At 40.7% G+C, this 22,157-nt stretch overlaps 1 protein-coding gene across 1 annotated transcript in view; it reads right to left on the bottom strand.

The window, feature by feature from the left end:
- Positions 1-22,157, bottom strand: part of TET1 (tet methylcytosine dioxygenase 1) — an 82,006-nt gene that overhangs the window by 5,544 nt on the left and 54,305 nt on the right. Inside the window, exons 3-9 of the mRNA XM_040976044.1 lie at positions 10,397-12,542; positions 9,085-9,175; positions 8,521-8,614; positions 3,888-4,099; positions 3,218-3,368; positions 1,231-1,320; positions 479-616 (exon numbers count right to left, since the gene is read on the bottom strand). Coding sequence (XP_040831978.1) covers positions 479-616; positions 1,231-1,320; positions 3,218-3,368; positions 3,888-4,099; positions 8,521-8,614; positions 9,085-9,175; positions 10,397-12,542 — 2,922 coding nt within the window. The remainder of the gene's footprint in view (positions 1-478; positions 617-1,230; positions 1,321-3,217; positions 3,369-3,887; positions 4,100-8,520; positions 8,615-9,084; positions 9,176-10,396; positions 12,543-22,157) is intronic.

The raw sequence follows: 22,157 nt of genomic DNA, 5'->3' as shown, positions 1-22,157 counted from the left end.
AGGGCTAGGCTCCAGCACCACCTGATGCTCTGGAGGACCAGGGTAGATATAGGATGGACTAAGCAGTGTCCGGTCATGGATGAGCCTGGGCCGATAGTTCCTAATCATGCAGCATAAATTATACTGCGTGAGGTCTGGTTGGGTTTTGCTGCAGTATCACCTGGCAGAGGCTGGCACTGGAAGCTCACTCTGTCAAGGTAAACTGCAGAAGCACCTCGAGAGTACATAATCCATAATCTGTAATATTGGAGTAGAAGTGGCATAGGAGGGAAATATGTCTCAATTTGCCATGAATTGGAGAGCTTATAACCATTCACCTATATTCAGTGAAGACTGAGTAACTACACTTTTCTAAAGGATGTGTCCGTCTGTGAAATTTGTCCATATGGCACATATGCTTGAGGAAGATATGTCTAACAGCACAGACAAACGTGCATTTGGATGCCATATTTCCCACCAGAGTTCACTCTAGACATACCACTGTACTTCCATTGCTCATGTTGTGAATGTCCCTGTGCGCGTGGGCACAGAAGTCTAGGCAAGCAGTAACCCCAGAGAAAGGACGGCCTTCCTTGTTCCCAAGACGGCATTCTCGGGCAATGTGCTCATTTTCCACCTGTAAAAGCAATGTGTGAGACACAAAGCCATCATCCAAAAAGAAGCATCTTTGGCAAACAGCAGGACACATCAGTCAATTTAATAGCACCTACAAATTTCCCAATTGTCTCAGGCTACAAAGTATTGTGGGAAAAGTACAGTTCAGCAATACTTGGGATTTGTACTGAGAGCTCACGGAGTTACCATCTGCAGGCTGCCTGTGCTCCTGAGGATGACAGAAACCCTGAATATTAAAATTGTGTGGATCAAATATGCACTTTTTGAGCTGTGGCAGAAAGCAATTTTCTAATCAGGTATCCCACGAGATATCAAAATTTAATAGAACATACTGTTTTGTAAAAGCATTCCGGTAACCCAATTAAGAACTTCAAGTTCTATATCATGCCACTTGTTACTTCCTGGTATCTTTACTGGTTTTTTTTTTTTTTTTTCTGTTTGAAAATGAGATTTCACATCTGCTGAGAAGCTATAACTGATTAATCTCAGCATCATCTCTCAATTCCAGGAAGCTGAAATTGGAAGCAGTGCTGAGACACAGAATATTCCAATATGAATATACATGCATAGTATGCAACCACATTGGAAAGCACTGTAGAATATTTAAAACCATACCTGATTTTGGTAAGCTTCGGGAGCAAATTGTTTATAAAGTGGAGCCAAATCTGTAGCCAGTTCCTGTAAATTATCTTCCAGGTTCTTTTCCTATAGCAAAAGACAATCCGTATCAGTTGTATTGAATGACATGTACATTAGTACTAAATTGGAGAATACAACATTGCTGACTGGAGCTTGATACATAGTTCATACTTGCCCAAGCACATGGGAAAGCACATTGTTTCTACAAGAATTGTGCTCTAATACACTTTCGATTGAAAATTATACCATGTGAAATGGCCTATCCTGGACCCAGTGTGACAGCCTAGCATTTCTACTGGCCTAAATGCTATATGGCGGCGGTTTGAATTGGCTCAGCTCCAGCTATTGTGGCCGCATGGGGGAGTAAGTCATTGGACAAAAAATCTTCCTTTCTGTTTCTGTTCTTAGTATATCTGCCTTTCCAATAATTAATAAATCTTTTTTTTAAAGGAGCGGTTGGGATGGCCAAAAGTCTTGGTACCCTGCACCACGCATAGGAGACCCAAATGTTAAAATAAATGCCAGTGATAAACAAGACTAGTTACAAACTAATAGTTATTTATTCTTTTTGACTGCATTAAAATTAGAGAGTCAATCTATTAATTGTGACACTTCAGTAAGCCAAAAGAAACGAGTAAGAGCCACCATGAAGGTGGGAGTGAAAATTAAGAGGTTGGATAATTGTTGAACTTGGGCGATTTATAGAACACTAGTTTGCCTCTGGAAACTTTATTTCCGGATTCAAATTCTTACTGACATGACAACCCACTAGATCTTCCTTTAGGATTGTAACGCAATATCCTGTGCCATGTAATTTCCACCAAAAAAATCTCTCTGATATCAGTGCTTCCAAGGCTGTACATAGCTTTCCCTGCCTTGCTCAGCTTCAGCAATACTGGGCTTGTACAGTAACTGGGAAAAGCAACACTTCTTCCTATATAAGTGCTAGACAATGAACAACAACCACAAGCACAGATCACATCACAGTGTTATTATAAAAGTATGCAACGAAATAATTATCACTATTTAAAATTTATTCACACCTACATTTTCTGAAAAAATACATGTGAATGATTTTTTTTATCATTTAAGGATATTATCTTTATAGTTTTTTATGCAATGTTCTATTAAAATTGTTAGAATATGAAAAGTTGATTTAATCTTAATAGGAACTTTTTTAAAAGGTCCCATTTTCTACTGTCCAACCCAGAGGTATAAAAAATATTGATTTTGAACAAGATTGACTTCTAACTACTCATACTTAACTTTCTGCAGGCTTTTAAAGTAGGAACGGCTGTCATGAAGAGTAATAGTTTCCTTTATCAAACTATGTACAAATTTTAAAGAAATGGAAATGATAAAATAATTCTTATTATAATTCCAAAGGGTTATTGTTTATAATGAGTTTATATATTGTCTTATTTTGTGTTTTATCTTTGCAAACATTACTAATGTTTTTTTCTACAACCCTTTAAAATAGAATCTTCCCACTGCCTACACCACCAAATTTAATTTAATTTAAAAACTTAGGACTCGACTTATTTAAATTTAAGAGCAAATTAGACTTTTCTTCGCTCACCATAGCCATGTGTTCCGCACAGATTGGTTTCTTTTTTACACGTCGTCTTCTTCGTTTATGTCCTCTAGTAATTCTGTCATAGTAGTTCTGTGGGTAGTAAACTTTCTGAGTTTTTGGAATTTAGGAAAATAGATTTTTTTCTACTTTGGGTTAGAATCAAATTTTAGTTTCTCTTTACAAGATTCCTTCTAGAGTAGGAGACCCAGAAACAAATGAAACTGGGGGATGGTAATTGAAGAATTTGCCTATGTTATTAACATTTTTTATTTATAGACACATTTACTATTTAAATACCAAGTTATATTATTTACTTTTAGTGTCCAAAAAGTTGAAAGGAAAGCATATATGTATTCACTTAGCATGTCACTCAAATATAACACTTACGTGCATGGGTGAGTTTGGTTCAATTCTAAATCGTCTGGGGCTTGGGCTTCTCCCAAATTTGCAACCATTGAAATACATACTCCAGGAGCACCCAAAAGAGAATGAAGCTCCACAAGTGTCTGGGTCAATTCCTTGACAGGTACAGGTACGACTGTAAGATGGTAAATGGAAATCAGATAGAACATTTCAGGTTGTTAAAATTTGAGAAGCTAGGAAATGAATGATTCACAATTATGGAATGCATTATTCAATGTAAAGAATTCTCCTATAACTACAGTAAATCCAAATAAAGGGGATAAACTATGGTTCTACCCCAGGCTGTTCCACTTACAATCCAGATCCCTGCTAATAAAACACATATGGGAAACACTCACATGCAGTTCTGACCTGGTCAACCTCTGAATGTTTTAGCTCTATTTGGAAGTGAGCGAGCAGATATACTTCCCTCTCTTTATAAATCCCTTTATAAATGCATAGATGTGGAGTTACACTGAAGCCCCAGGGTAGACTTTGTCATGCACATATAGACAGCCATCACAGCAATGAATGAAATGACATTCTCAAGGATCATATTCTAAAATGGACACCATTTTCCAGAAAAGCACCAAGGAAAAGCAGCATTAACAGGCAACATGTGAACACTGAAGCAGTATCAACGAGCTGTGATTACTTTTCATTGAGAGTGCATCTCCGGTCTGTGGGATGGCCGTTATACCCCCTCAGGTCTGCAGTAATCTCCGAGTACATTCTGTCAGCCTTGGCGAGGGGAATGCCCTCCCAGATCATGATGAGCACCACTATCACCGCTGTTTCGCAGTGGTGGCCGGGACGCTCCCGGACCAAGCAAAGGACTTTCTCCTCCTTGCTGCTTCTTCTCAAAACCTGCAAAATCAGAACACATTTATATTTGCAAAAACAACATCCTTAACTCATGAAGATGTTCAACTACTGCCTAACAATTGCCAACAATAGCTGAACCTAAGCCAAAGCCAGAACTTTTTCTCCACTTCCACCATGAGTGCAGGAACCCAACACATGCATTCACTCCTTGAGAAGGCATATCATCAGGAATCTGGATCAGAGGTAGAGCAGCAGCAACCCGAATTTGTACACACATGGAATGCCTGCACCTTATCCCTTTAGATCAAAGCACAAGTCTTTGTTAACGGTGAAGGAAATAGAAACAGGCAGAAAGAGTGCTAATGATGCTGAAGAGGCAGAGGAAAGTGACTTTACTTCACTTTGCTGGGAAAGTAGCTGAGGATGGAATAAGTCCTTGGGACCTGCACCAAAGTGACAGGCTCACAATTGGTTCATGTTTCTGCTCTGTTTACGTCACTTGGGGAATAAGGTGGCAGATCTGTCGTTCAAATAATATAAGTAGAAAATATAAACATGATGTTGGTTATTTGGCAAGGTTTAAGAACCATGTTCATGCACAAGTGGGCTGGAAACCATACAGTTACCACAAGAGAACCAGCTGCTCCACTTCTGAAGCTCTCCTGTAGTGGAACCCCTTCTCTCGGCAACTCTGATTTTAAAGTGAAATACAGCATGAAACTAAAGAATGGACTGTATTCTCAAAATGTAGAATCGTAATTACATACAAAAGAGATCATGTTTCATTCATTTAGACTTTCAGATCTGCAAGATCCCTTGTGGGATCCTGGCAGTTCCAAGGTGAGGATCTTAGCTGCTAGGCCACTGCCGGGCCCGGCAGCTCCATCTTAAGTCATGAATCCTGGAGGAAGAATTCCCAAGCCACAAACAGCAAGTTGGATGGGAAATGGAGCTGCTGTGATTACAATCTGCGCCCATAAGGGACTTTAGCCACTAACCAATCGTGCCTGGAAGCTTCTGCACTTCTGATACAGCTTCCTGCAGGAGCCACTTGTACCAAAAGGAAAAATAAAGTATCCTCCAAAGTGGAATAAATAAACTTTAGCTATCCATAATAGGTGACAAGTCCTTGGTAATGACAGAATGAATAATAACATATGACGTGGATCAGGCAATGCAATGGCAAGCAAACATATCCTGGAAATCCTGTTTATTGAATGAAGTTTAAATAGGCTGGATTCATGAAAAATAAGACAGTGTTATAGCTGGAAGTGGATAATAGGCACGGTGCTACAATGCCATGAATACAGGATGCCATGGACCCAACCTCGTTCATGTATAAAAACTTAAAATGTTTGAAGTCTTTTGTATGTAAACCACAGTTAATAAAAGCTTTACCTTCATTTAAAACACATGCAACAGAAATTGGTTTGTTCTGTCTGGCTCAGGACATATTATGCAAGCTGCTTCATTTTTCCATAGCAGTTAAAAAATGCTAGCAACCATTTTGTGTTTGCTTTAAGACTGCAGAGTTGATTCCTGAGGAAAGAACTCAGCATATAGGAGGCACAACCAAATACTTCTAGTATGAATGGGTTAAAAAAAAAATGCTGAGCACATGTGAAACCAGGACCCAGGGAGTTTTTCTGGGATGCAAAGTGAGTATACTTATTGAAGCCACTAGACTACTGCACGGGACCATTTTTATAGAATGAAGCCTGGCTGATCCCTGCCACTTACCACTGAAAGTATTTATAGGACCTATCAGGGAGCATTTCTCTGTGGCTCTCTTTCCGTAATTCTGACTCTCCAAAAATAAATCTTTACAAAAGATGCATAAGGTCATGTGAAGAAATGTTTTACAAAAAAGTTAGTGTTTGTGAAGGTTATATCAGCTGAATATCACAGACCAAACAAACTTCTTACTGTTTGCCTAAGGCCCATCCCAGGAACTTGAAAACATGCCATTCACATTACACAAAAATCAGAGGGGACAAAAAAGGCCAGCCTACTACACAAGCTAACACCTTTAACAGCCCACAGCATTCGATTGACAGGAAAGAGTGGAGTGCATCCATAGCCTCTGAAGACAACCATACAAACAAACTTGGAGTAAGCCTGAAAAATGAAAGACTTCCAAGAATGTATGAAGGCAAGAAAAAAAAAAAAAAAATCCAAGCAAGAGGATTTCAGAGGATTTTCAGAGTGATTTATAACCATTTCCAAATCAGTAGGTACAGCAGATGAGAGTAATTTTTTACTGGTATTTATCCATTGGTACATTTATTCAACTTTAATATAGAATCTCTCAGTTGGAGTCTGGGAATTGGGGTTGCAATGTGTACTGCTCAGTCTGTGGTTATGAATTCCTTGTCCTGTGCCTGTCCTCACTCCAGAGGCACTTAGAGAGCATGAGTTAGCAGGGCCTGTTCCACCAAGAAACTACCTCATCCTCCTCCTAAACCAGTGAGGAAGATCTCATGGGAGAGCAGAGATAAAGTGTCTGCTGAAGGCAAATTACTATGTGGGAGTGTTAATGGGCACTTGGCAAGGAACTATGTCCAGAGAATCCATGTTGAGAGCAGAGGCAAAACAGTGTGAAAAGGGCGCACACAGCTGTGCTATCCAGGAAGAATTTGCCCTCAACACTGTTTCTGTGTGACATCCAAAAAGACTCTTCAAGAAAAGGAGGCAAGTGTCAGGAGGTACTGGGAGACCTCAGATCCAGACCACTGCCCACATTCCACAACAAGTGGAAGACTCTGCTTCAATCCAGGCCTGCTTCTGTTACAGCTTCCTACTTGGGCATCCTGGAAGGCCATGGCCCAACACCCCTGCCACCTCCATGGAAGACGCAGGTGCTTGGCAGAATACCAAAACTGTCACATAGATAAAAAATAAACCTTCTTAAAAACTACACTGAATAATATACTATCACTTTAACCAAACCGCTGTTTATACATGGACATATAGAATCTATAAGTACTGCAAATTAAATGAATAACTTAACTTGAATTGTCTCCATAGTTGTGCCCCTGCCAGATAGGACACAATGGCACTATCTAAACTTCAATCTGGGGTTGGCAGCACTTGTTCATGTGAACCATTTTCTTAGAATATAGTTTGAAAACTACAAAACTTATTTCACAGTGCAGAATCAAATTTAAAAATTTAGTTTGCTAAATAGTCTTAATTAAGCTCCATAATATAATTCACAAAACATAAATTTACTGAATGTTGAGTATATGGTAGACGTGGCTCCAGGCCCTATCAATGAGATTAAAAAAAAAACTTGAAAAAAAATGAAGTTTCATTAACAGAAGTTATTATAGAAAAAATTAACTGTAAGGATGAAAACTAGACTTGGAACTGGAAACAGTTAAAATCCAGGTATTGGGTTAATTGAACAATCTTATCTCTGTAAGGCCCAAGATCCAATGAGTGCCAACTCATGTCTAAGCTGCTCCAATTCCCATCCAAATTCATGCACTTCTGATCTGTGAAAACAGAAAACAATGGCTCAAAGCCTTGGGACCCTGCTACCCAGTCAGTGTGAGACCTAGAAAAAGCTCCTGGATCCTGGGTTCAAATTGCCCGATATCTAACTGTTGGAGCCATTTGTTTAGTGATGTTTGCTTAGATGGAAGATCTTTCCCCTTCTCTAAAAACCAATACGCAATTAAAATCTTAAAAAAAAAAAAAAAAAGAAAAGAAAAAAAAGAACAATCAGCCTTGGAACAATATCCTAGAGGCTACAGTCTTCTTGCATCAGCTGGGATACATTTGGTTGCAGGTTCTAATCCCAGCAGCCCCACTTCCCATCCTGCTTTTGGCCATGTAAAAACAGCTGAGGATGGTCAAAAGCCTGGTGGTGGCCTGGGAAGGAAGTCAAGGACAGTCCAAGGCATCTGTAAGGCAAACCTGGAAGAAGCTCCTGGCTTCAGATCAGTGTAGTGGCTACCTGGGGATCTTTCTTTCTACTTTTCTCTGTATATCTGACTGTATCTCTGACATTACAATAAAAATAGAATAAATTTTAAAAGATGAGTTGTTATCATTCAATATAATGATCATTTCTAGAAATATCACTGTTCTCAAATGATTCTACGTTTTACAGTTGTAAATACAGGGTCCACTGTAATGTCTTGACTGGGAATCCTCCTGCAAGCATCACATCTTATATGTGCTCATTAATTCAGTAATATTTGGCTGATCCTATGCAAGGAAAAGGGCATTGAAATACTTCTAAAATTATGCATGGGCATTTTTGGCATTGACAACTGTCGAGAGAGGAAGAAAGTATTCAATAGCAATAGGGATCTATATCCTTTTATCGCTGAACATAAAAATGGCACATTTAAACATCCCAAATGTGTAGGACAGGCAATCATAACCAAGACACAAGAGAAGACACAGCTTCCGCAGAAATTTTGGGGGGAAAAGTATAAATACAAAACACTTACTGTCTTAGCCACAGGACAGCCTTGAGAGCTTTTCCCTTCTTTTCCTGTGTATACTACCCGTTCTATCCTTATTGCATTTCCCTTTTTGCCATACCTAAGTACAAAACACAGTGGGGATAATGAAGGGAATTGTCATCTGTTCTTATACAGACATAAAAACTTTAAAACAGATAATCCATTTCTTTTAAAAGAAATTTGCATTTCTCTGTCAGATGCTTTATTTGTTATCTAGTTCTGTTTATTTATTCTTAAAAGGGGTGGCTCTTAAGAGATATGGAAGGGTTCTGTGGAGTGGATGGTGGCAGTGTGAACTATTTCTCCCAGGATATAAAATCAATATTCCTGAACTGACCATGAGACTTTACTGCATGCCTGGTAAAGAAGTGGTCCATAGAAGTTGAGTTAGGCACGACACCTGAACATGCTTTACCTAGGCCCTCAACAACATTCAATTCATACCCCTCAACATGTTTCATTCACCTCCTGTTCGTTTCCAGAGATCATTCCTTTGCATTGAGTCAGATCCACAATAAAAAATTTTAACTGGGAAGCATATGTCCTCACCTATTCTCCATGATTTCCCTGATAGCAGCAACACTGGGTCCTGCCCCAAGGTGTGTATAATATGGGCCTTTGTCTTTTTGTGTACTTCGATCTGTGGAAGGAATAAGATTATTAGACCCAAAGCTTTACAGCATTACATAGGGGCAAGGAGGAGCTAGTTTCACTTCTTGGTTTTCATTTCAGAAAAGCATAAATCTTGACAAAGGTTTTGGCAATTATGGACAATGGGGCTGGAATTTAACTTGTTAATGTTCCTTTCTTTCTTCCTCCAGTATTCATGTCTTAAGATGCATCTGTGGGCCCGGCAAAGAGGCCTAGCGGCTAAGGTCCTCGCCTTGAACGTGCTGGGATCCCATATGGGTGCCGGTTCTAACCCCAGCAGCTCAACTTCCCATCCAGCTCCCTGCTATGCTATTTCTTCCTATGCTAGTTAAAAAAGAAAATACAGATGACATACCAGATCTTCTAAGACTCGTTTAACTATTTCTTCTAGAGTCTTTGGGAGATGGTGCCATAGTTTAAACAACTAAGCTTGTTTTCATGGAATGCAAAGAGATATATAGCACATTGCATTAGCACTTTGCTTTACACTTAGAATCAACAGATCTTTATTTTCATATTTGTGCAAAATTTGATCATGTGCTTAATTTCACAAACTGATACAACTTATTCGCTAAAGCAAAAGCTAAAAATACATTCATTAGAAACACTTCTTTGATGCAACCGGTAGCACAAACCTACTTGTAGTTTTGCACTTTAATCGGAAAAAAATAATACTTATTGGTCGAATACTTCACAACAGAAATTTTTCAAGGTTTATAAATTCTGGGCCTGTCAGAAACATTCAAGCATTGAACACTGATAAAGACGCAAATCAACTACTGCTCTTGATCAAGATGTAATTCAGGTAGGGACTTCTTGTGGTTATTTTGGCCTGTACAGGTTTTACTTTCTTGATATGCATATTCTATCTCAGTGAAAAGCTTGTGGGTTGAAACTAATTAAATATAATGGCAATAGAAACTGTAACTATGTGCAATACACATCTTGAGAGCATTTTGCCTGGAGAGAAATCAGCATATTTTGCACTTCAGAATGTTTTCCTTTTTATGTCCAAATTTTGAGCTGAATTTTCCATTTTTCTGAGCAGAATCAATAACAGTGCAACAGAAAAATGAGTATAAAATTACTTAGTCTATCTTAGCTGGAATAGGGATGGGGCAAAAATATCATAGAAAAAATGCATTAGAATTTGAGTCTGTCATGACTGAAAACATTATTTGTAGGTGAATAGAAGAGATCTACAACTTACCCAGACAGTTACAGGACGGGATGATTTCTGCATCTTTCGTGGAAGCCATCAGCCTTTTTGCACGTTTGTTCATGTACTGCATGGTATACTCATTAAACTTTGCCTGGTTACTTTCTGATGCTGTGACACCAGCTGCGCAGCCTTTCTCTTCTCTTTTGGGAGTAACCACTGTGAATCTACCTGAATTCACTACATTCACATTACGGAGAATATTCTCTGGGTTCTGTGATGTTCTCTCTCCAACAATGCCAGGCAGGTCACCTGGACAGTAGGCCTGAGAAACAAGATGAGCTTTATGATTGACATTCATTGCTGACAGTTCCCAAGAATTGGAGGTTCCCTCTATTGACTCCTGCCCATTGGATTCTGTTTTGATGGGAATAATGTAGGGAGAAGCCAATGGTTCAATCTTCATTTCTTCCTGTGTCAACTGGGGATATTTCATCTGGGTGAATGGAAAAAATGATTTCTCGTGTTGTATGGAACTGGATAAAATCAGTGGCTTCAGAAATTCAAACATATCAGAAATTTGGTCAAATCGAATATGAAAATGACGTGGACCAAACTGCCCAAATCCTTGAAGCTTGGACGATAGCCAAAGGGCATGCAAGATGCTGTACTTGTAGGACAGTTCCAGCATCCTTTCATAATTTGCTTGGTTGTTCACAACCATGAGTTTCTTTTTCCGTCGGTCTCTGGATAAGGTGGACTTCGGCTTTTTCTGGGTTGCATTCTTTTGCTTTGTTAGTGAAGAGCCATGATTATTCTGTGCAGCTGAAACAGAATTCTGTGTTGGGCTCTTCCGAGTACATTTCTGCTGGATATTATTAGCATCAAGGATTGTGGCTTTTCTGTCCTCAGGATTTATATGGTTACATTTAATTTTTCCTGCAAGTTGGGCTAATTCTGTTGCAACATCTTCCTCAATTTCACTATAGGATACATCCTGACAGGATGGATCATCCTTTGAACTAAGATTTTTTCTGCCTTCTGGGAACTGGTTATAACCGCTCAAGTTGTTAACTCCCACTGGCAACTGAAGCAAATTTTTGGAATAATCAACCGGAGTAATTTCATCGCGAGTAATGCTTTTACTGGTGTTGATTTTAGATGTAATTGATTTGTTATTAAATCCAGATACTGGGTTTGTGATTTTCGCATGTTCAGATAACTTTGTAGTAGTCTGGTGAGGTGATGAGCTGTTGTGTGACTTGGAAAGTGTATTTTGGCCATTGAACACTATCACGTTGCGTGAGCTTTGCTTCTCCAAAAGTTCACAAACAGGGAAGCTCTGAGCTCCTCCTTGAAAGTTTGGGTCTTGGAGGTCTTTAGTTACAGGGTAGAGAATAGCCTTACATCTGTTTAGCAAAGTACTTGTTCTCTGATCTGCTTCTTCATCCTGCTCTGACTTGGATGGGGAGGAATCCTCTGATGGTGCTTCAGAAAGCTGAGTCAGAGCCTCTATGGCTACCACTTGCTCCAATGTTAACATCCTATCTTTTATGAGAGATAAATAGCATGGTTGAACTGGAGAGCCATCTTTGAATTCTTGATTTGATGGATTCTCAGGATTTTCGGGTTGATCACTTTCATTATGTAGACTATTCAAGTTTGCAGAATCTGAAAGTGACAAGTGGGTTGAGCCAGGGGTCTGGAAGACAAAGATATTACTTTTCCCCTTGACATGATCACAACTTGCACCAAAAGCAATGGAGTTCATAGCATTATGATTTGTGGAATCTTTCAGGAATTTATAAGAACTATTTTCAAATGCCTTGCCCAAATTTTCAATATTGAATTTTTTAAAGGATGGGTTTGTTTCAGTAGGTAGGTACTGTACATTTTTAATGCCATTTTTTAAGGTTTGTGCAAATGATTTTGGAGGTACGGTTGGTTTCTTCTCATCTTCAGAGCTTTTTGATTTTTCAGCATTTGTCAGACCAACAAGGTTGCCATTAACACGATCATTTAAGCGAGATCTCTTGCTTTGTGGCCACCTCTGCACTTCAATACCTGTCATGCTTTCTACATTGTCAGTTACATTTTCAATGAGATTTGGAGGATTCAATGTCAATCTTTTTTCTTCCCCATGACCACAACTGCCGTATTCCATGGATTCTGACTGAGGGCCATTGACAGAATCTGCCTGTAAAACAAGCACAGAAATGACTTGCCATCCGCTCAAATATGTGATTATGAACCATGGAAACATTGAGAGTAACCAAATGTGACTTCTGAAAACAAAGCTAAAATGATATTATTGTTGTATTTACATGAACAGTCAGATTTTACAGAAGCCAGCAAAACGGGTTGGATTGAGACGACAAATGATAAGGACTATTACTGCCTTGCACAGTAAAGTTTTGAAATATTAATTTGCAGGTTTGGCATGACAGCCCAGTGGCTAAAGTACTTCTGTTGCACATGGGGATCCGATTTGGGTGCTGGTTTGTATCATGGCTACTGCAATTCCCATTCAGCTGCTTACTGGTGTCCTGGGAAAGCAGTCTACGATGGTCAAAGCTTTGGGACCCTACACGCAAATGGAAGACCTGAAAGAAAACCCTGGCTTCAGATTGCGGAGCTGTGGCCAATGTGGCCACAAGGTATCATTCAATGGATAATAGCCAACACTTTCATGCAAAATGTACTGAAGTAAAATGTTTACATAAATGTACACATCTTATATATGCATAACTCAAGCAATTTTCAAAAAAATGTTGCTAAATGTGGATGTACAATGGAGTTAACTTTTGCATTTTGCTATTCTATAATCATACTACAGTAATAGCATAAGCTAGCTAGTGTTATCATTTGATGAACATGCACACATGATGGTTAGGATGAAAGAAAGCCTTGGGTTGTGGTGCATGGATCTTTGGACTGGTCGATAGGCCAACAAATTTTCTTTAAATGTTACCAGAATAAACCCAACTGCAATTTTCTACATTCACATTAACAATTGGAGTTTCTTGATTTCTCAAAGCTGTTTTACTGAACAGGACATTTTTAAAGAATTGAGTGACTGTGCACTTCACTAACTGTGGATATGCAAAAGAGTGTCACCATTGCAATTACTGAAACTCAGACTAAAAAGGAAACATTGTCATTAAGTCTCACTCTCTAGTACCTTCTCACCGGTTTTTGAAATCATTATTACACCATTGTTTTCACAGGAGTTGCAGCAGTGGAGGTATTTGCATTGATATCAAGGAAAATATTCCCAACACACATAAAAGGGTAGCTATGGGTACCATAAATAGGCCGCCCAAAATCTAACAAGGACTGGAACCACCCTTAATAGAATAGTAAGACACGGATGAGAAGACAACATACCTAGTTGGAAAATCAAAGGGCTAAATAATGTGTAACTTCAAAAGGAAACAAACAAAACCCTTAATAAAATGCACCAGTTAATGTGCCTGGGAAAACAGTGGAAGATGGCCTAATGTGGTAGACCTGGAAAAAACTCCTGGTTTCAGACCACAACAGTTCTGGCCATTGCAGCCATTTAGGAAAATAACTGCCAATAAAATAAAAATAAAGTATTTTTAAAACCTAATAAATAAATGAAATAAACAAACTGACATATTCACATGGTGCAGTGGCATGCAGCCATTAGTCTTAAGTCGCAGTCTTAAGTATGAGAGATGCAGAGACATTACAGATGTGTTGTTATTTCTTTTTCTTTGACACATAAGCATGTGTGCAGACTACAAGTAAAGCTTGTAGGAACTGCCTAAAAATATTCACAGCAGTTACTCCAGGAAAAAAAAAAGCAGTGAGCCTTGCTTCAATTATTATACATTATTATACAGGTGTCAACTGGCACATTAGGATACATTGAAAATTTAGAATTAAAAAAATAAATGAAATTCGTTTTCCTTCATATTCCGTGTCCAGTAAATATACCAGGGAATCTATCACATGATGGCCCAGGTAATATTATCCCTAATAACATTCATGTAGCTATACTGTTATCTACAGGTTAGTTGCCCCTGGGCTGTTGTCAACATTAGGAAAATGAGCTAGATCCTTTGTGCCCTAATCTACTACATAAAGATTAACAAAATTACTACCCCCCCCAAAAAAGGAAATGTGTTAAGCAAACGCAAGATTACTCTGGCTACCACTCTGCATTTTCAACAACTGAACAAAAATAATGAAGCTGGAGATGCACAAACTGCCACCCACATCGCATCTTGGCACAAGGGTAGGATTAGGGCTGGAGCTGTAACCTAGGGACTCATGTCCTTGCCTTGCCCATATGCATGCCAGTTATAAATCTGGTCACCCTGCTTCTCATCTAGCTCCCTGATTCTTGTCTGGGAGAGCAGTTAAGGATGGCCCCAAGCTTTGAAGCTACTGGCTCCTGGCTCTGGACAAGCTCATGTCCAGCTGTTGTGGTCTGTTATGGAATGAATCAGCGCACTGAAGATCTTTCTTGCTGTATATCCTTGTCTCTGTATATCTGCGTTTCCAATAAAAGTAAAAAATTTTTTAAAAATAAGAGGGGGAGGATTATTTAATGGAACTAATAAACACCAAGCCTGAAATATAGCTTTTTGGTGTTACTTCACTGTAATTTATATTAAAAAATCTCTATCTGCTTCTTTGAAACCAAATTGCTTACACCTTTAACGGCTGACAAAAAAAGCCAGGGCAGTATTAGATGGAACCCAGGAACTAGGAGCTTCACCTGAATCGCCTAAGTGGTAAGTGGGGGACAAGCACAGCAGTGAACCTGTGCTTTTCTCAGGCAGGGAGTTGGATTAGTAGCAGGGTAACCAAAACTAAGTGGCAGCCACTTTAGTTGCAGGCATTGCAGATGACTTCATGAATAATGCCACCATTTTGGCCATAAGGTTTCCTTTCACATTACATTAAAATAAGAAACTCTTGTCTTACTGTACACAATGCATTGGGTGCAATGCTGACACCATCCAGAATAGGAAGGAAAGAAATTTTACAGTACTGGCCCATCATTTGTGACGCAAATACAACCACAATGGTAAATTTCACCTTATTCATGTAACTATACTGAACTTGGCAAAAGATGTGCACAATTCAGGAAAAAAAAAATTCCAGCACATGGCACGGGTCTTCACTTTGAACGCATGGGGTCTCTTATTGGCATTAGTTCTAATCCTCACAGCCCTGCTTCTCATCCAGCTCCCTGCTTGTGGCCTGTGAAAGCAGGAAAGGCGCCCCAAAACTTTGGTTCTGAGCACCAACATGGGAAATAAGCTCCTTGCTGTTGGCTTCAGATTGGCTCAGCTTCACCCATTGAGGCCACTTGGGGTGTTACTCAATGGTCCTGCTTATTTGACTTTTAAAATAGGAACATTCCCAATGAAACTGACTGTTAGTTTTACCTTCACGAATTTTCAGCAAGAAAAAAAAAGGGAAATAATTTCACAACACCTGTTGTGCTGCTCCGATATGCTGCTGCATTTTGAAACATGCACCTTAAGTATAAAAAATGTATTCTATCTAAATAGATACTGAATCACAGTTAAGTATGTAATGACTATTTATTGTAACAGGGCTTGCTTCTGCTCTGAACTTGGGCCACCTGTGTACTGCTGCGAGTTCGAGTTCTCCTTCCTCCACCGTCCTCCACTGGGCATATTCTGGCCCCAAAGGGTTCAAAATCATGTCAAGTGATTTTCCCCCAGGCACCTGTGATAATATAAGTTGCTCTAGCCACCCACCCATCCTGAACCAAAAGCAACATGGAACTCCTTAGTTTAAATATGAATCCTTTCCTCCATCTCCTCACATTTCTTTCATCTTGCTAATTTCACACAACCAGCACTAAGCAATGTGACATTTTATTGTGAAATGGCTACGTCATTTGAACAGAATCTGATTATCTTCTTACCACACTCACAACATCCAAAGAAATACGTTTTCAATCGACAAAAAAGTTTTCAAGATGACCTAGAAACAGGAAGCCTTTCAGTTTTCCTATACTTTATTCTTAGCCACAACTGGATTGGTAGTTGTAAACTTTCATTTGATTTACCACAAATAGCACATGACCTTTAATGTATATATATTTCCCCAATTTTCCGCTCCTTGTTTTAGTCACCCATATGCCACATGTGTTTATGTAAGGTACACAATTTTACCACCTAATATTTTGCACAATCTTTGCCGAGAACTAAATTTTACTTCCCTGGAGAACAAATGAAGTCAATACATTATTTTACAATGCGACATACCAACACTTACTATACAGCAGAGAGAAACATTTCTTTGATCATTAAAATAAATTCCTTGAAAAAATGAGGGCCAAGCAGTTAACAAGTAAAGCTACAACACCAGCCTCCCAAATGGACACTGGCTGGAGTGCTGGCTCCTCCACTACCCAAGTTCCCTGCTGATCTAACCCAAGGCTGTGGGAAGAGGTACCCCTTGGGAGGCCCAGATAAAGCCCCTACAGCTGGGAATTCCAGGGGAATACAGGAAGGCATTTAGTCTCACAAAAAAGAATTTTCATGCAGAAAACTTAAGCAAGTGATCAAGATTAAAGACAATAAAGATGGACTCCTCCAGCTGAAGACAAAGACCCAAACAAGTGCTACCATTGAACTGAAATTCCAGTGAGCAGAAAAATAGATAACAATTAACAAGAGGGCAAGGACAAAGCCATTAGAAGTAATCCTATATAGCTTACCCAAGATAAAATAAAAGGGTGTGACTGCTAACTTCTTTCCATTGTTTGGTAAGCTACAAAATCAGGAAGGCTTTTGTCTCGTTAAAACGACCTTCTGGGCTGTGGGTTTTCGTTTATTTTTTAAAGATTTATTTATTTTTATTACAAAATCAGATATATAGAGCAGAAGAGACAGATCTCCTGTCTGATGATTCACTCCCCAAGAGGCTGCAAAGCACCAATCCAAAGCTAAGTGCCTTCCTCCAGGGCTCCCTCATGGGCTCCGGGTCCCAATGCATGGGCCGTCCTTGAATGCTTTCCTGCTTTCCAGGGCCACAAGCAGGGAGCTGAATGGGAAGTGGAGCTGAAGGGATCCGACACCCATATGGTATCCTGGCATATTCATGGCAAGGACTTTAGCCGGTAGGCCACACTGCCAGACCCAGCAGTTTGCATTTGTACTTTTAAAAACTCTCCTTGGGCTCGTCGGTGTGGCCTCGCGGCTAAGGTCCTTCCCTTGAACGCACCAGGATCTCATATGGGCACTAGTTCTAATCCCGGTTGTGTACTGTCCAGGCTGCTCCACTTCCCATCCAGCTCCCTGCTTGTGACCTGGGAAAGCAGTTGAGGAAGGCCCAATGGGGAACCGGCAGAGGATGGCAGAGAACCTTAGGACCCTGCACCCTGGGTTCCGATAGACAAAACTCAAGATGTTGGGAGCAATTTGGTTAGCGAACCATTCAATAGACTATCTTCCTCTCTCTCTCTCTCTCTCTCTCTCTCTCTCTCTCTCTCTCTCTCCTCTCTGTGTATCTAACATTCTACTAAAAACCTGAAGAAATCTAAGCTAACTTGTACCCTCATTTTTTGGGCCCATTGTGTTGTGGGCTCTTCTTCCAAGCGAGATTGCACTCTGGCTCCCTACAAAGCACCTAGGAAAGCAGTGGTAGCTGGTCCAAGTGCCCATATACCTAGCATCCAGCTGTTACAGATGGAAGGCCTTTCTCTTCTCCCTGTTATTTTCCTAAATTATAATTGGCTAGTGACAACAATCTTTCCCCCTTTTTTAGAAAATGCAATATTGCTGAACTCGTTTTTAAAAGAAATCTTTGAGCCTTCCCTACATTTCTATCTACCCATCAAAACCCAAAAAACAACCATATGAAGAATTCACACAGTAGAAAAAGCCAAAATCAAGTGTGGAGGAAGGCCTTCTGCCCTGCTCTTACCTCCATGCTGCGAGGCCTCTTTGCCAGGCACCTGGGCTTCAGGATGCCCATGGCGGAGTCCTCAGAAGTGTCTGAAGTTTCTCCAAAGGGATAAGTCCGCTTTGCCATCTTCCTGCCTCAAATGGTGACCTGGCTTTTCAACTCAGGATTTATATACCAGGGTGGGGTGAAGGGAGGGAGGGTGGAGCAGGCCATTAATAGAAGGAGGGGTCGAGCAAAATTTTAAACAAAAGTGAAAATTAAGGGTTGATTCAAACATAAAGAAGCCATTCCTGGGCAGAAAGAAATTCAACTGATCCCAGGTGTCCTAATCCTCCATTCACTCCCTTTTGGGGTTCAGTCAGCACAACTCAAGGCCAGGTTAAAAGAAACCACAGAGACCTCCCAAGATTGCAAATCGGCCTCAAGCTATAGCCCAACTGACTTGTTTCTTATTCAAATGACTTCAACTTCTACCCTCAGGCTTGTAAATAATTCTCAATTGCCAAATTCAACCATTCCTTAAATGCCAGACTTCTTGTGCCTCTTAGCACCCCCTTAAGGAGAATTTCCATGAAAAATTCTCTCTTAAGCCTATGGCTCCCCTAAGCTCCCATGGCACAGTTCTGGAATTCTGAATTCAGGTGGGTGCCTGGAATCCCAAACCAAGTGATCCTAAAGCGAAACCCACTGCCTTAGTCTTATTTCCATTTTTAAGGACAAACCCTGAGCCATGTTTTAGTCAAGAACTAATCTTTTTGTTCAGTTACTTATTCTTAGCTTTTCAAGATTTTAACTATTCCTGTATTTTCAGGAATAGAGGTTTAGCTGGAATTAGACAAACACTGGCCCAGCTCCCAGCTTGGCAACACTGTGGCCTGAGGACATATTCTGGGTCCCTTTTTACGGCCTTCCTGAAGACTGTACAGAATGAGAATGATACTAAAACAGGACAGATTTCTTGTGAAGATTAGCTATTTCTATACATTGGTGGAACTCTTAAGAACTCTAAGACTTTGGGCCACCCTTGATTGCTTTCTCAGGCCACAAGCAGGGAGCTGGATCGGTTGTGGAGCCAACGGGATTAGAATTGGCATCCATATTGGATCCTAGCCCGCTTACAGCAAGTACTTTAGGTGCTAGGCTCCCGCTCAGGGCCTGTATCTCAGCTTTCTAAGAACTGAGCGTTTGCCACTCAAGGTTGTTACTGTTGTGCACAGGTGTTTACACATTCCAAACAGAAAAATTATAGTGAGTCCTGCAGCCAATGTTGAAGTCTATTACTCTTCCCCTCCTGGCTCCTTCCTCACAGGCTCTGAACACTCACACCTTTTCATTCTTAAGAACACAGGACCTTGCAGTGCATATTGTTACAACTTGTCTTCCTAGAATTGTCAACTGTTACCAACTGCACACTTACTCCTCATTCCACTACAACTAGACTTTTGCTGGAATGGTTAAACACAGTGGATGGGACAGTTCTGATCCAGCCACTCCCTTTCAAAATACACACAGTAGCCCAAGGCCCGGTCTAGTATGGGAAGTTAACCCTGTCATTGGCAGAGATTCTACTTCTTCACTATATATTTTTATTAGAAAGTCACATATACAGAGAGGAGGAGAGACAGAGATAAAGATCTTCCATCCAATGATTCACTCCCCAAGTGAGTGCAACTGCCAGTGTTATGCCGATCCGGAGCCAGGATCCAGGAACTTCTTCCGGGTCTCCCACACGGGTGCAGGGTCCCAAGGCTTTGGGCCGTCCTCGACGGCTTTTCCAGGCCACAAGCAGGGAGCTGGATGGGAAGTGGAGCTGCCGGGATTAGAACCGGTGCCCATATTCTTGTTCAATCTCCAAGTGGTTGCAACCACTGTGGCTGAGCTAGGTGAAAGCCAACAGCTAGGAACCAGATCTCCTAGGAGACTGACAGAGGCCCAGTGACTTAAGTCACCTTAGGCTGCTTTTCCAGGAACATTAGCAAAGAGCTGAATGTCAAGTGGCATGGCAGGCAGCACCTTGTCAAGCATCTCACAACGCAGGCCCCTGAAGCAGGTAGTCTGATGGGGGGGATGTGGGCATCCTAAGCAGTGTGCTTCTTTCTGTCTCACCGCTTTGGCTAAAGGTCCCTACAGCAACCCAAGGTCACTTTCTAGGCAGCATCCATCCCTAAAGAACAACCTACCATCACAAAGACAATTAAAATCCAATTGCACATGAATACCTGATAATCCTTCTCAGAAAGCTCTCACATTTAAGACTCTTCCTAACCCTGGGAGATTGATCAGCTTTGAAGCATGCCTCAGTACAGACATTTAACAGTAGCTCAATAGTCTCGCCATGACTAAGAGGACAGAAAAACTGCAGCTGTCACAGAGATTGCAGTCTAATGGTTGGCAGGACACACGTGTTCAGAACCCTTATGGTTTTGCCTTCAGAACTGGAGTGGATTCAAGCATGTAGCCCGTCCAGTCCTGCCTGTTGTTCTCACAAGGCACTGTCCAACTGAAACAGAATCTGAGTCACAAATATTATTTTAAAAGTTTTTGAAGGATGTATTTTCTTACAGTGAAATTAACAGGCATGGGTTCTTTCAACATGATTTAAGCCAATACATGGAAGCAATGATTTGAACATCGAACACAAAAAGCAGGAGGTCAAGATGGGTCAATTCAGAGCCAAGAACTCCTTCCATGGATGCAGGGGCCCTAGCACTTTGACCATATCCACTGTTTTCTCAGCCACAGTTGCTGATATGGTAGTAGACAAATGAAGTGTCTGCCTGCAGTGTAGGTATCCCATATGGGCACAAATGCAATTCCTGGCTGTTCCACTTGTGATACAGCTCCCTGCTTATTGCCTGGAAAAGAAGCTGAGAATGGCTCAAGTGCTTTGGCCTCGGTACATTCGAGGAATACCCAGAAGAAGCTCTTGAATCCTGGCTTCCCACATGCCCAGCCATTGAAGCAGACAATTGGGAAGTGAACCAGCAAGGAAAGCTCTCTCCTTACCGCTGCCTGAACACCTGATCCCATTTCAGAGTACCTAGGCTGAGAATCCTGTCCCTCCAAACTGATTTATGATGCAGTTCCCTTTCTTCCTTCCTTTTTAGAAGATTTATTCAGTTATCTGAAACCCAGAGTTACGGGAAATGAAGGGAGAGATCTTCCATCTGCTGGTTCATTCCCCAAGGGGCTGCATCAGGCCCAATCAAGAGCCAGCAGCTGCTTTCCTAACTTCAGTGGGTACAAATATTTGTACCATTTCATGTAGCCTCCTCAGGCACAGTAGCAGGACATAGAGACAGGAGCTTAACCAGTTGTGCCACAACACTGACCCCAGTGCTTTAGTTAATTGGAAAGGAAATCATCTCTTATTTGTTAATGAAACTGCAGATGTTTCAAGCTGTTTATTTCAAATGCAAATCTCTTTCCCAAGGGTGGTTTTGCAATGGGCTAAATATCAACACCTCCTAAGGGGGCTTGTAAAACATCAGATTTTAAATTACCTCCATAGCAGGCTTTCCAAAGGTCAAAGAGGAGCTCAACCAGGAAGTCCTACAGCAAAACCCCACAACTTTCAGGTTGGTGAATAAATCCTCTAGCTTCTCGCCTAGGTCACATCTTAAAGGAAGCCTCCTGCCACTGTCCTATCTCTCCGCAGCAATTTGCAAAATGTCCCACCAGACTTTTTTTTTTTAATTTTATGACACAGTTCCATAGACCCTGGGATTTCCCTTAAGCCCTCCCCAATTGCCTCCCCTCACTGAGTAGACTCATTACTATAGTGTAATTGTTACACAGTCATATGGCAATCATTGCGGGAATGGACAATGATGGAGTACAGCATTCTATTGAAAGTTCATCCTTGTGTGGAAGTAGAGATGCATACTAC

Source organism: Ochotona curzoniae, unplaced genomic scaffold (genome assembly GCF_017591425.1).
Source record: "Ochotona curzoniae isolate NIBS_2020 unplaced genomic scaffold, NIBS_Ocur_1.0 contig_2692, whole genome shotgun sequence".
Lineage (NCBI taxonomy): Eukaryota > Metazoa > Chordata > Mammalia > Lagomorpha > Ochotonidae > Ochotona > Ochotona curzoniae.
The sequence above is the reverse complement of the archived record's forward strand: the minus strand, read 5'-3'. Positions and strand labels throughout refer to the sequence as shown.